The sequence below is a fragment of the Scyliorhinus canicula genome, chromosome 6, assembly GCF_902713615.1.
Source record: "Scyliorhinus canicula chromosome 6, sScyCan1.1, whole genome shotgun sequence".
NCBI classification, from domain to species: Eukaryota; Metazoa; Chordata; class Chondrichthyes; order Carcharhiniformes; family Scyliorhinidae; genus Scyliorhinus; species Scyliorhinus canicula.
Genome location: NC_052151.1, coordinates 65,899,183 through 65,913,497, shown reverse-complemented (window position 1 = coordinate 65,913,497; position 14,315 = coordinate 65,899,183). Strand labels below are relative to the sequence as shown.

At 52.2% G+C, this 14,315-nt stretch overlaps 1 protein-coding gene across 8 annotated transcripts in view; it reads left to right on the top strand.

The window, feature by feature from the left end:
• ahi1 (Abelson helper integration site 1) overlaps positions 1 to 14,315 on the top strand; it is a 375,133-nt gene that overhangs the window by 133,301 nt on the left and 227,517 nt on the right. For all 8 annotated transcript variants that reach the window (XR_005460937.1, XM_038799412.1, XM_038799411.1 and 5 more), the window contains 2 exons: positions 4,813 to 4,931; positions 7,427 to 7,557. Coding sequence is in view for 7 of the 8 variants with exons in the window: in XM_038799412.1 (XP_038655340.1) it covers positions 4,813 to 4,931; positions 7,427 to 7,557 (250 nt within the window). In the remaining variant the exon portion in view is untranslated. The remainder of the gene's footprint in view (positions 1 to 4,812; positions 4,932 to 7,426; positions 7,558 to 14,315) is intronic.

The following is a 14,315-nucleotide window of genomic DNA, read 5'->3' as shown; positions in this document are numbered from 1 at the left end:
GATTGATGATGATGAGTACACATTAAATATCAACAAAGTGCCTACCTGACAAATTGATTGACAACTTCCTGAGAAATAGGTCTATTCTGAGGAAGTATCAGATATTTCAAAATCTTTGAAAGTTGTAAGCCGCAACTGTCACAAAGGGTTAATTATTTGATTAACAATGGTCTGATTTGCGTTTGAGTCAGGTGCGCAGAATAGGGAGAATTCCCAGCTCCAGGAACCCGGCTTTTAAAAATGGCTGCCGTTGAAACTTCCTCTGACTTTTTAACCTCCCTATCCAATTGTAAAGATAACCTTCCAAACCCATTTCTAGGGCAAAACTTTTCAGGTATCCATTTTAACATTCCCAAAGTCTTGACACCCATTTGAGTTTCTCCTCTGAAGTAACTGGGGCCATTTTCTATATGAAAGCTGAAATATAAAAGACAATTGTGATTGCTAGAATTTTAAAATTTGTATCTTGTAATATGGTATCATCATACAGGTGAGATGAGAAGATCTCAGTATATTATAAATTTTGATTTGATTACATTTTTCCTTGATGTAGCAAATTTATTTACAAAATGTTGTGAAGGTTGGGTAGTTACAATGTATTTAAAATAATAATCAAACTTCTTTACAGAATAGCGCAGCTGGGGGGGGGCCCTAGCTTTGGGGAGGGGGGGGGGGAAGAGTGGTGGGGATACCGGGTTGCTGCTGGAATGGCCAAGAAGGAGCTGGAGCGTGCAGAGGGGATCAGGATGGCGGTCTGTCGCTGTGGGGAACGGGCTGAGCGGGGGGTGCGGGGCACGTGGCGGACTCCGGAAGGGTGATGGCTAGTCGACGGTGGCCCTCCGATCCGGCTGATCACCTGGAATGTGAGGGGACTGAATGGGCCGGTCAAACGGACCCGCGTATTTGCGCACCTGAGGGGGCTGAAGGCGGACGTGGCTATGCTTCAGGAGATGCACCTGAAGGTGGCGGATCAGGCCAGGTTGAGGAAGGGGTGGGTGGGCCAAGTGTTTCATTCGGGACTGGATGCAAAAAACCGGGGGTGGCAATCCTGGTGGGGAAGTGGGTGTCGTTTGAGGCGTCGAGTGTGGTGGCAGACAGCGGCGGGAGGTACGTGATGGTGAGCGGCAAGCTGCAAGGGGAGCAGGTGGTACTGGTCAATGTATATGCCCCGAATTGGGATGATGCGGGTTTCATGCGGCGCATGTTGGGCCGGATTCCAGATTTGGAGGTGGGGGGCCTGATAATGGGGGGGGATTTCAACACGGTGCTGGATCCGCCACTGGATCGATCCAGTTCCAGGATGGTTAGGAGGCCTGTGGCGGCTAAGGTGCTGATGGGGTTTATGGACCAGATGGGAGGGGTGGATCCTTGGAGGTTCGCGAGGCCGAGGGCCAGGGAATTTTCATATTTCTCCTATGTGCATAAGGCCTACTCCCGGATCGACTTCTTTGTTTTGCGTAGGGCGCTGATTGCGGGGGTAGTAGACGCTGGGTACTCGGCGATAGCCATTTCTGACCATGTCCCACATTGGGTGGACCTCGAGCTGGGGGAGGAGAGGGACCAGCGGCCTTTGTGCGCTTGGAGGTGGGGCTGCTGGCGGACGAGGATGTGAGGAGGCGGGTTCGAGGATGCATCGAGAGGTACCTGGAGGCCAACGATAATGGGGAGGTCCGAGTGGGGACGGTCTGGGAAGCGCTGAAGGCGGTGGTTCGGGGGGAGTTGATCTCCATTCGGGCCCACAGGGAAAGAGGGGAGCAGAGAATAAGGGAGAGATTGGTGGGGGAGATGGTGAGGGTGGACAGGAGGTACGCGGAGGCCTCGGAGGAGGGACTGAGGGAGCGGCGCAGCCTTCGTGCTGAGTTCGACTTGTTGACCACCAGAAAGGCGGAGGCTCAATGGAGAAAGGCTCAGGGTGCAGTGTACGAGTATGGGGAGAAGGCGAGTAGGATGCTGGCACACCATCTCCGTAAGCGGGATGCGGCTAGGGAGATTGGTGGAGTTAAGGACCGGGGAGGAAATGTGGTGCGGAGGGGGATAGACATTAATGGGGTCTTCAGGGACTTTTATGAGAGACTATATCGGTCTGAATCTCCGGCGGAGAAGGGGGGGATGGGGCGCTTTTTGGACCGGCTGAGATTCCCGAGGGTGGAGGAGGGATGGGTGGAGGGTCTGGGGGCGCCAGTTGAGCTTGAGGAGCTGGTTAAAGGGATAGGGATCATGCAGTCGGGGAAGGCGCCGGGGCCGGATGGGTTCCCGGTTGAATTGCACAAGGTGTATGCAGACCTGCTGGGCCCCCTGTTGGTTAGGACCTTCAACGAGGGGAGGGGGGGGCTTTGCCCCTGACAATGTCTCGGGCGCTCATCTCCTTGATCCTTAAGCAAGACAAGGATCCCCTGCAGTGTGGGTCATACAGGTCGATCTCACTCCTGAATGTGGACGCCAAGTTGTTGGCAAAGATCTTAGCCACGAGGATAGAAGATTGTGTGCCGCAGATTATCCACGAGGATCAAACGGGGTTTGTGAAGGAGGCAGCTGAACACTAATATACGGAGGCTCTTGAACATTATTATGATGCCGGCGGTGGAAGGGGAGGCGGAGATAGTGGTGGCGCTAGATGCGGAGAAGGCCTTTGATAGGGTCAAGTGGGGGTACTTGTGGGAGGTGCTGGAAAGGGTCGGGTTTGGGGAGGGGTTTGTCAGTTGGGTGAGGCCCCGATGGCGAGTGTGGCCATGAATAAGAGGAGGTCGAGTATTTTCGACTATACCGAGGGACGAGGCAGGGGTGTCCCCTGTCCCCCCTACTTTTTGTGCTGGCAATTGAACCCCTGGCGATGGTGCTGAGGGAGTCGGAGTATTGGAGGGGGCTGGTCCGGGTATTGGAGGGGGCTGGTCCGGGGTGGGGAGGAGCACCGAGTGTCGCTCTATGCGGTTTACCTATTGTTGTATGTGGCGGACCCGGTGGGGGGAATGCCGGTGGTGATGGGGATTCTCTGGGAATTTGGGGATTTCTCAGGGTATAAGCTTAACTTTGGGAAAAGCGAGCTGTTTGTGGTACACCCGGGGGACCAGGAGGGGGGGATTGGGAGGCTCCCACTGAAAAGAGCGGAGAGGAGCTTCAGGTACTTGGGGGTTCAGGTGGCCAGTTAGCTGGGGGGGCCTTGCATAAGCTAAACATCACAAGGCTGGTGGAGCAAATGGAGGAGGAGTTTAAGAGGTGGGGTAGGGTGCAGTCAGTCAAGATGACGGTGCTCCCGAGGTTTCTGTTCCTGTTCCAGTGCCTCCCCATCCTTATCCCGAAGGCCTTTTTCAGGCGGGTTAACAGGAGCATTACGGGGTTTGTGTGGGCACACGGGACTCCAAGGGTCAGACGGGTGTTCTTGGAGCGGGGCAGGGATGGGGGAGGACTGGCGTTGCCCAACCTCTGTCGGTATTATTGGGCTGCCAACGCAGCGATGGTGCGTGAGTGGGTAATGGACAGGGAGGGGGCGGCATGGAAGAGGCTGGAGATGGCATCCTGTGTGGGTACGAGCCTGGAAGCGCTTGCAACGGCGTCGCTGCCGCTCCCTCCGACGAGGTATACCACGAGCCCGGTGGTGGCAGCTACCCTCAAGATTTGGGGGCAATGGAGGCGGCACAGGGGGGAGGTGGGGGCCTCGATGGGGTGCCTGATACGGGGGAACCACCGGTTTGTTCTGGAGAGAATTGATGGCGGGTTCCTGAGTTGGCACAGGGCAGGTGTCAGGAGGCTGGGGGACCTGTTCATAGACTGGAATTTTGCGAGCCTGGGTGAGCTGGAAGGGAAGTTCAGGCTCCCCCCGGGGAACACCTTTAGGTACATGCAAGTAAGGGCGTTTGTCAGGCGGCAGGTGGCGGGGTTCCTTCCCCCTGCTGCCGCCGCGTGGGGTCCAGGACAGGGTGCTCTCGGGGGTATTGGTTGGAGAGGGGAGGATCTCGGAAGTGTACCAGGTGATGCAGGAGGTAGACGAGGCTTTGGTGGAGGAGCTGAAAGATAAATGGGAGGAGGAGCTGAGTGAGGAGATTGAGGAAGGGACGTGGGCGGATGCCCTAGGAAGGGTGAACTCCTCCTCTTCGTGTGCGAGGCTTAGCCTCATAGAGTTTAAGGTACTGCTTAGGGCTCATATGACCGGGACAAGGATGAGCCGGCTTTTTGGGACCGAGGACAGGTGTATTAGGTGCTATGGGAACCCAGCAAACCATGTTCTGGGCATGCCCAGCGCTGGGGGAATTTTGGAAGGGTGTAGCAAGCACAGTATCGAGGGTGGTAGGATCCAGGGTCAATCCAGGCTGGTGACTCGCAATATTTGGGGTTGCAGTGGAGCCAGGAGTGCAGGAGGCGAAAGAGGCCGGTGTTCTGGCCTTTGCATCCCTAGTAGCCCGGCGGAGGATTCTTCTTCAGTGGAAGGATGCGAGGCCCCCAAGCGTGGAGGCCTGGGTCAACGATATGGCGGGGTTTATTAAATTGGAGAGGGTGAAATTTGCCCTAAGGGGTTCAGTGCTGGGGTTTTTCAGGAGATGGCAACCATTCCTAAATCTGCTGGCAGATCGGTAAAAACAAAAGGTCAGCAGCAGCAGCAACCCGGGGGGGGGGGGGGAGGTTTGTCTCTTTGTTTTTGTTTTGGGTTGAATATCTGTTTTTTGCCAATGACGGGCGTTAATTTATTGTTTCTCTTTTGTGTTTACGGCAGGGAGAGGTTCTTGTTTTTTTTGTTCTTAGAATTTTCTGTTATTGTTTTCTTTTTTGTGAAAATTTGAATAAAAATTATTTTTAAAACAAAAAAAAACTTCTTTACAGAATATAATGCAGAATGATCTAAAAGGTGTTCCTATAAATCATCTGGAAGTTCATCCAAATGGCAGACGTCTACTAATTCATGCCAGAGACAGCACTCTGAGAGTGATGGACCTAAGAGTGTAAGTTACTAAATCTTAAAATATCATGACCCAAACCTGACACACATGCACCTACTGTCAAGTTTATGGTGGCAGGTAACGAGGAGTTTGTGTCCCAACTTGGAGAATCCAGGAACTTCATTAACATACTTAAATAAGCTTCCCACAGTATATTTTGAGACTGACTTGCGCCCGGAAGGTTAAGTGCTTTTTTTTTTTGCATCCTTTGTGGAACAGGAAAAGACAGCCCTGCGAGGAAATGTTTAGCCTTTGATGACCTCTGCAGCCACCATTGGTAGAGTGATTCAAATTGGGGGTGCTCAAGAGGACAGATATGGGGAATTGCAGATACCGAAGGGTGAGACTGTGGAGGGTTTTGAAGGCATGAACAGAAATTTTAAAATCTCCGTTGGTTATATGGGAACCAGTGTAGGTCTTTGCGCAAAGCGTTATTGGGTGAATGAGACTTGGTGCAAGTAAGAATTTTGAATTCTCTAAGGTTCACAGAGGATAGAATGTGGCAGGCCCTGCCATCCGTGCATTGGAATAGTCAACTAGGGACGGAACAAAAGCATAGATAAAAGCAGATGAACTGAGACAGGGCGGAGTCCGGGCCTGGGTTAAAAACTCATCTTGAGGGCAGCACCGTGGTGCAGTGGGTTAGCACTGTGGCCTCACGGCGCCAAGGTCCCAGGTTCGATCCTGGCCCTGGGTCACTGTCCGTGTGAAGTTTGCACATTCTCCCCCATGTCTGTGTGGGTTTCGCCCAAAAATGTGCCAGCGAGGTGGATTGGCCACGCTAAATTGCACCTTAATTGGAAAAAATGAATTGGGTACTTTAAACAATTCATCATGGTTCAAATGTGACAACAAGTTTGCAAACAGTTTGGTTCGCCAACAGATATTTGCAAGGGGGATGTGAGTCTGGTTACAGAATAATTTGTATCTGGATCTGGTCATCCCTGCATTTAGTTGGAGGAAATTTCTGCTCATCCAGAATTGAATGTCAGCCAAGCAGTCTGAAAGTTTAGACTGGTTGTGCAAAGTTCTGGTGATGTAGAATTGGGGGTTGCTTGTGTATGTTTGAAAAATGCTTTGTTTTTGAATAATATCAGAGAGGCCGCATATAGATAACAAAGGAGCAGAAGAAATGGGAGCAGGAGTAAACCAAATGACTCCTCAATTCTGCTCCATCATTCAACATGATCATGACTGTCTTCTACCTTAACTCCACTTTCCTTTGACGTTCAGCATTTTAATTTGGATGGCAAGTACTCATACTTTCTCCACAGAACATCATTATTAGTTTGACTCGCGTTGTGGGTTCTTGAGTGGACCATTACAAGTGGACTCTTAACCCCCCTCCCAAGTGAGTCTCCAATCGTGAGGTGCTGTCTTTAACCCTGGCATGGAAAAGGCAACCTGCAAAATTCATGGGATAATTGAACACCTGGCCTATTACTATCACGTTAATTTTCACTTCTCTACGTGCACCACCCTTCCTCTACTGTTTGACCACCACACTGCCGGCCATGGTCTCAGACTCACAAGATGTCTCCGACACTTGTGCGCCGTGTTCCCCGCCCCGCGCCCTGTTCCCCGCCCCGCGCCCTGTTCCCCGCCCCGCGCCGTGTTCCCCGCCCCGCGCCGTGTTCCCCGCCCCGCGCCGTGTTCCCCGCCCCGCGCCGTGTTCCCCGCCCCGCGCCGTGTTCCCCGCCCCGCGCCGTGTTCCCCGCGCCGTGTTCCCCGCGCCGTGTTCCCCGCGCCGTGTTCCCCGCCCCGCGCCGTGTTCCCCGCGCCGTGTTCCCCGCCCCGCGCCGTGTTCCCCGCCCCGCGCCGTGTTCCCCGCCCCGCGCCGTGTTCCCCGCCCCGCGCCGTGTTCCCCGCCCCGCGCCGTGTTCCCCGCCCCGCGCCGTGTTCCCCGCCCCGCGCCGTGTTCCCCGCCCCGCGCCGTGTTCCCCGCCCCGCGCCGTGTTCCCCGCCCCGCGCCGTGTTCCCCGCCCCGCGCCGTGTTCCCCGCCCCGCGCCGTGTTCCCCGCGCCGTGTTCCCCGCGCCGTGTTCCCCGCGCCGTGTTCCCCGCGCCGTGTTCCCCGCGCCGTGTTCCCCGCCCCGCGCCGTGTTCCCCGCGCCGTGTTCCCCGCGCCGTGTTCCCCGCGCCGTGTTCCCCGCGCCGTGTTCCCCGCCCCGCGCCGTGTTCCCCGCCCCACGCCGTGTTCCCCGCCCCACGCCGTGTTCCCCGCGTGCCCCGCCCCACCCCGCGCTGCCTTGCCTGCTCGCACGCAGTGTTCGGGAAGTTTTGTGTCATCAGCAAATTTGGAAACACCCAAATAATTGATGTAACTTCTGAATAACTGGGGCCCAAGCACTGATCTTTGTCGGAGGTACAGCATGAATATAATGGTGTTGAAATGTATAATTAGAAATGCTTATTATTATGGGTCCTTGTGAGTTTTCATGTATTTCTTCTCCAGTCAGTTGTGATTCCCATTTTTCATATTTCTTACTTATTTTCTAGATTTGCTGCAAAGAAATATACAGGGGCTACAAATTACCGTGAGCAGCTGTACAGTACATTCACGCCCTGTGGAACATTTCTTTTTTCTGGCAGTGAAGATGGGATTTGTTATGTTTGGAATTCAGAGACGGGTATGATTCAGCTGTTACCGCCATTCAGTCATGGCTGATATTTTCTCATCCCCATTCTCCTGCCTTCTCCCCATAACCCCTGATCCCCTTATTAATCAAGAACCTATCTATCTCTGTCTTAAAAACACTCAGTGACTTAGCCTTCACAGCCTTCTGCGGCAAAGAGTTCCACAGATTTACCACCCTCTTGCTGAAGAAATTCCTCCTCATCTGAGTTTTAAAGGATTGTCCCTTTAGTCTGAGATGGTGTCCTCTGGTTCTAGTTTTTCCTACAAGTGGAAACATCCTCTCCACGTCCCCTCTATCCAGGCGCCACCGTATCCTGTAAGTTTCAATAAGATCCCCTCTCATCCTTCTAAAGTCCAATGAGTACAGACCCAGAGTCCTCAAACGTTCCTCATACGACAAGTTCTTCATTCCAGGGATCATTCTTGTGAACCTTCTCTGGACAATTTCCAAGGCCAGTGCACCCTCCCTTAGATACGGGGCCCAAAACTGCTCATAATACTCCAAACGGGGTCTGACCTGTGCCTTATATAGCCTCAGAAGTACATCCCTGGTCTTATATTCTAGCCCTCTTGACATGAATGCTAATATTGCATTTGCCTTCTTAACTGCCAACTGAACCTGCACATTAACCTTAAGAGAATCGTGAACAAGGACTCCCAAGTGTCTTCTGATTTCCTAAGCATTTCCCCATTTAGAAAATAGTCTATGCCTAAATTCCTCCTTCCAAAGTGCATAACCTCACACTTTTCCACATTGTATTTCATTTGGCACTTCGCTGCCCACTCCCCCAGCTTGTCCAAATCGTTCTGCAGCCCCCTTGCTTCCTCAATACTACCTGTCCCTCTGCAGATCTTTGTATCATCTGCAAACGTAGCAACAATGCCTTCAGTTCCTTCTTCCAGATCATTAATGTATATTGTGAAATGTTGTGGTCCCAGCACAGATCCCTAAGGCAAACACTAGTCACCGTCTACCATCCTGAAAAAGACCCCTTTATCCCCGCTCTCTGCCTTCTGCCAGTCAGCCAATCCTCTATCCATGCCAGGATCTTACCCTTAACACCATGGGCTTTTAACCTATTTAACCGTCTGCTATGTGGCACCTTGTCAAAGGCCTTCCGGAAATCTAAATAAATCACGTCCACTGGTTTTCCTTTGTCTAACTTCCTTGTTACCTCCTCAAAGAACTCTTAACAGATTTGTCCGACATGACCTCCCTTTGACAAAGCCGTGTTGACTCAGTCCTATTTTACAATGCACATCAAACTACTTCACAGTCTCATCTTTAATAACAGACTCTAAAATCTTACCAATGACCTAGCCGGCCTATAATTTCCCATCTTCTGCCTCCCTCCTTTCTTAAACAGTGGTGTTACATTAGCCACTTTCCAGTCCTCTGGGACCCTTCCTGCCTCCAGTGATTCCTGAATGATCACCACAAATGCCTCCACAATTTCCTTAGCTATCTCTTTTAGGACCCTGGGGTGTAGTCCATCCGGTCCAGGTGACTTATCCACCTTCAGACCTTTCAGTTTCCCCAGAATCATCTCCTTAGTGATGGCCACTGTACTCACCTCTGCTCCCTGATTCTCTTGGAGCTCTGGCAACCCACTGGTGAAGTCTTCCACCGTGAAGACTGATGCAATGTAACTATTCAGTTTGCCTGCCATTTCTTTGTTTTCTATTATTACTTCTCCACCCACGTTTTCCAATGGTCCACTTCTCCAGCCACGTTTTCCAATGGTCCAAAGTCTATTTTTGCCTCTCTCTTACCTTTTATATATTGAAAGAAACTCTTCCTATCTTCTTTTATATTACTAGCTAGCTTGTACTCATATTTTATCTTCTCTCCTATTATTGCTTTTTTAGTTGTTCTCTGCTCGCTTTTAAATAATTCCCAATCCTCTGGCTTCCCACTAATCCTTGCGGACTCCGGGGGGAGGTATGTTATGGTGAGTGGGAAATTGGACGGGATGCCGATGGTGTTGGTGACTGTTTATGCTCCGAACTTTGACGATGTAAATTTATGAGGCAGGTGCGGAGGAAGACCCTGGACCTAGACTTGCACGGGCGGATAACTGGGCGGGGGTTTAACATGGTTCTGGAGCTGAAGTTGGATCGGCCGAGCCCAAGGTCGGGGAGGGTGTCGGCGGTGGCGAGGGAACAGGGGGTTTATGGAGCGCACGAGGGAGTGGAGCAGTGGAGATTTTGTGGGCCAAGAGTGAAGGAATTCTCATTTTTCTCCCATGTGCATAGGGTGTACTGCCGAATCGACTGTTTTGTGTTGGACAGGATGCTGTTGGCGTGGGTGGTTGGTTCAGAGTGCTCTGCAATAGTGGTTTTGAATAACACCCTATTTTGGGTGGACTTGCAGGGAAATCGGGGGGTGGGAGGGACACATCGTAGAGGTTGGATGTGGGGCTGTTGGCAGACGAGGAGGCGTGTGAGCGGGTGAGGGCTGCTAGTGGGGGATAATGGGGAGCTGAATGACATGGACGCCACATTGTGGGAAGCACTGAAGGCAGTAGTATGGGGGGAGTTTATTTCAATACAGGCGCATAGAGATGGGTGGAGATGGCGAGGCTAGTGGAGGAGATTTTGCAAGTGGATAAGAGGTATTCGGAGGCTCTGGAGGCGGGGTTGTTGAGGGAGTGACAGAAACTTCAGATGGTGTTTGGACTGATATCCACAGGTATGGCAGTAGGGTAGTTGAGGAAAGCTAAAGGGGTGGTCTATGAGCACAGAGAAAAGGCAAGTAGGATATTGGTGCATCATTTTAACTGTCTTTTACCATTTCTTTCTTTCTTAATTTACATGTAATTTCACCCCCCCCCCTCAATCTTATCCACCTTTCCTGCATCTTTATCCTCTTTGCTTTCCCCTTCCCCTCCCCCCACATCTACAGTCTATCCTCTGATGTTAGTTTCCCTGTTGTTTGACCGTTCGCATCTTTTGTCCTCTCTGGGGACTGCCATTTACACTCTTTCCCCTTAGTATCTGTGGCCATTAGCACCAGGTTTCCCTGGGTTTCTGTGGCTATGACTCACCTTTCGTTCCTACTCCACAGTATAAATATTTCCAACTTTCTCTGTCTGTTCGCTTTGACAAAGAGTCATCGGACTCGAAACGTCAGCTCTTTTCTCTCCCTACAGATGCTGCCAGACTTGCTGAGACTTGGTGGGGGGATTGGGAGCCCCAATTGGGCTGGTGGAGGCGGTGGTGGAGGCTATGGGGGTGATGCAGGCGGGGAAAGCCCCGGGCCCCGAAGGGTTCCCGGTGGAATTCTACAAAAAGGTTTGGGGAACTTGGTGCTCCTGATGGTAAGGGCGCTCAATGAGGCGAGGGAGTAGGGGGTGCTCCCCCCGACATTATCGTAGGCTTCGATCTCCTTAATTTTAAAGAGGGTAAGGATCCGGAGCAGTTGAATCTAGCGCGGTTGGTGGAACAGATGAAGGGGGATTTTAGAAGGTGGGATGTGCTCCCGCTGTGGCTGGCGGGATGGGTGCAATCAGTGAAGATGATGGTCCTCCGCAGGTTCTTGTTTGTGTTCCAGAATCTCCCGATCTTCATTTAGGAGGGTGAATGCACTGATTTTGTGGTTTGTTTGGGCTGGTAAAGCCCCACAGGTGCTGCTGGAATGGGGTCGGGTGGGATATTAGCTCTCCCAAATTTGATGAATGATTACTGGGCGGCGAATAGAGTCATGGTTAGGAAGTGGGTATTGGGGGAGGGGTCGGTATGGGAACGGATGGAGGCAGCCATCTTATAAAGACTGGAGTTTCGGTGCACTGTTTACGGCGCCTTTACCATTCTCGCCGGCCAGGTACTCCACAAGCCCGGTAGTGCTGGCGGCTCTGAGGATGTGGGAACAGTGGCAGCAGCACCCAAGGGTGGAGGGGGCCTCAGTTGGGCACCCATTTGCGGGATTCATAGGTTTGCTCCGGGAGGCTGGATGTGGTTTGAGGGGTGGCAACTGGTGGGCTTTGAGCGGTTTGGGGACCTATTCGTTGGGGGTAGCTTTCCAACCTTGGAGGGGTTGGTGGAGGAATTTGAGTTGCTTGTCGTGAATGGGTTCCGGTATTTGCAGGTGAGGGATTTTATCAAGAAGCAGGTACCATCCTTTCCTCACCTGCCACCCCAGAGCCTACAGGACAAGGTGGTGTCAAAAACGGGTAGGAGAGGGTAAAGTGTCAGACATTTATAAGGAGTTGATGGATTAGGAGGGAGCCCTGATAGGGGTAGTGAAGCGTAAGTGGGAGGAAGAGTTGGGGAGGGAGGTGGAGGCTGGGGTTTGGGAGAAGGCTCTGAGGAGAGTGAGCGCATCCTCCTTGTGTGCTAGGCTTAGCCGTACACAGTTCAAGGTGGTCCACAGGGCCAGGATGAGCAGGTTTTTTGAAGGAGTGGAGGATAGGTGGGGGCAGTGCGCGGGTGGGCCTGCGAATCATGTCCACATGTTGTGGGCCTGTCCGAAGCTTGGGGGATTCTGACAGGGGTTTGCCGATGTTATGTCGGAGGTCTTGAAGGCCTAGGTAATCCTGAGTCCTGGCGATCCTTGGAGTGTCAGTAAACCTTGGAGTCCAGGGAGCGAGAGAGGCCGATGTCTTGGCCTTTGCCTCACTGGTAGCCCGGAGACGGATCTTACTGGAATGGAGGGACTTGGGGCTGCCGAAACCGGGTGTGTGGGTGAGTGACCTGGCAGAGTTTCTTCGGCTGGAGAAGATAAAGTTTGCCTTGAGAGGGTCTGTGGAGGGGTTTGCCCAGAGATGGCAGCTGTTCATTGACTTCTTTGCGAACAGTTAAGATGTCCCAGAGCCTGCTACAATAAAAACAGAATTGGTCAATGTAAAACCATAACCCTTTATAAGGCATATGATATTCAATTGAGTTTGCCATTCAACTTGAATTTATTCTGTCCTTTCCTTCTTTGGTTTATTACATTGGAAGCAACAAAAGTTCAGCCATTCACTAATGGCGCGATTCTCTGCTGCCCACGACGGGTCGGAGAATAGCGGGAGGGCCTTCCCGACAATTTTCACGGCCTCCCGCTATTCTCCCCCCTCCGGCCGCCCTCCGATACGAATCGCTGCTCGCCGTTTTTTACGGTGAACAGCGATTCTCCGCAGGCCGATGGACCAAATACCGCGGAGTTTACGGCCGTTTTCACAGCCGCAATCACACCTGCTTTCATCGTTCGTGAAAACGGCCGCAAAGTGCTCGTCCCGGACAACCAAGGCACTAATTGTCATGGGTGACATGGGCCTGCGATCGGTGGGCACCAATCGCGGGCAGCGGGTCCGATACCCGTGCACTATTTGTTCTTCCGCCGCCCCGCAGGATCAGTCCACGGGGCGGCTGAGGGGCATGACGGCCCCCGCATGCGCGGGTTTGATGAGTCTGCATGATGACATCATCCGCGCATGCGCGGGTTGGAGCTGTCCAACCCGCGCATGAGCGGCTGACGTCATCGTGCGCATCAGCCGCCGTGACTCTTGGCGGGCGGAGTTAGCGACGTTCGCTAACTCCGCGTCGCCGTGATTCCCCCGGCCCCGATACTAGCCCCGCCCAGGGGGGAGAATCGGGTCCCGGGACGGAGCTCCGAGGCTGGCGTGAAACACGGCCAGTTTCACGGCACGCCGGATTTGGGGAGAATCGCGCCCTTAATCTTTGCCAAGTTTTTGAAGCTATTCACGAATATGCTGAGGGCTCCCTTTACATGACTATCTGGAACTTCTCAGGAGAAGGACTAGTACTGGCTAACCGATAGAAGACAGAGAGTTGTGGTGGATGGCAAATATTCAGCCTGGAGCCCAGTTATCAGTGGCGTACCGCAGGGATCAGTTCTGGGTCCTCTGCTGTTTGTGATTTTCATTAACGACTTGGATGAGGGAGTGGAAGGGTGGGTCAGTAAATTTGCAGATGATACGAAGATTGGTGGAGTTGTGGATAGTGAGGAGGGCTGTTGTCGGCTTCAAAGAGACATAGATAGAATGCAGAGCTGGGCTGAGAAGTGGCAGATGGAGTTTAACCCTGACAAGTGTGAGGTTGTCCATTTTGGAAGGACAAATCTGAATGCGGAATACAGGGTTAATGGTAGGGTTCTTGGCAATGTGGAGGAGCAGAGAGATCTTGGGGTCTATGTTCATTGTTCTTTGAAAGTTGCCACTCAAGTGGATAGAGCTGTGAAGAAGGCCTATGGTGTGCTAGCGTTCATTAGCAGAGGGATTGAATTTAAGAGCCGTGAGGTGATGATGCAGCTGTACAAAACCTTGGTCAGGCCACATTTGGAGTACTGTGTGCAGTTCTGGTCACCTCATTTTAGGAAGGATGTGGAAGCTTTGGAAAAGGTGCAGAGGAGATTTACCAGGATGTTGCCTGGAATGGAGAGTAGGTCATACGAGGAAAGATTGAGGGTGCTGGGCCTTTTCTCATTGGAACGGAGAAGGATGAGGGGCGACTTGATAGAGGTTTATAAGATGATCAGGGGAATAGATAGAGTAGATAGTCAGAGACTTTTTCCCCGGGTGGAACACACCATTACAAGGGGACATAAATTTAAGATAAATGGTGGAAGATATAGAGGGGATGTCAGAGGTAGGTTCTTTACCCAGAGAGTAGTGGGGGCATGGAATGCACTGCCTGTGGTAGTAGTTGAGTCGGAAAATTTATGGACCTTCAAACGGCTATTGGATAGGTACTTGGATTAGGGTAGAATAAGGGAGTGTAGGTTAACTTCTTAAGGGCAGCACGGTA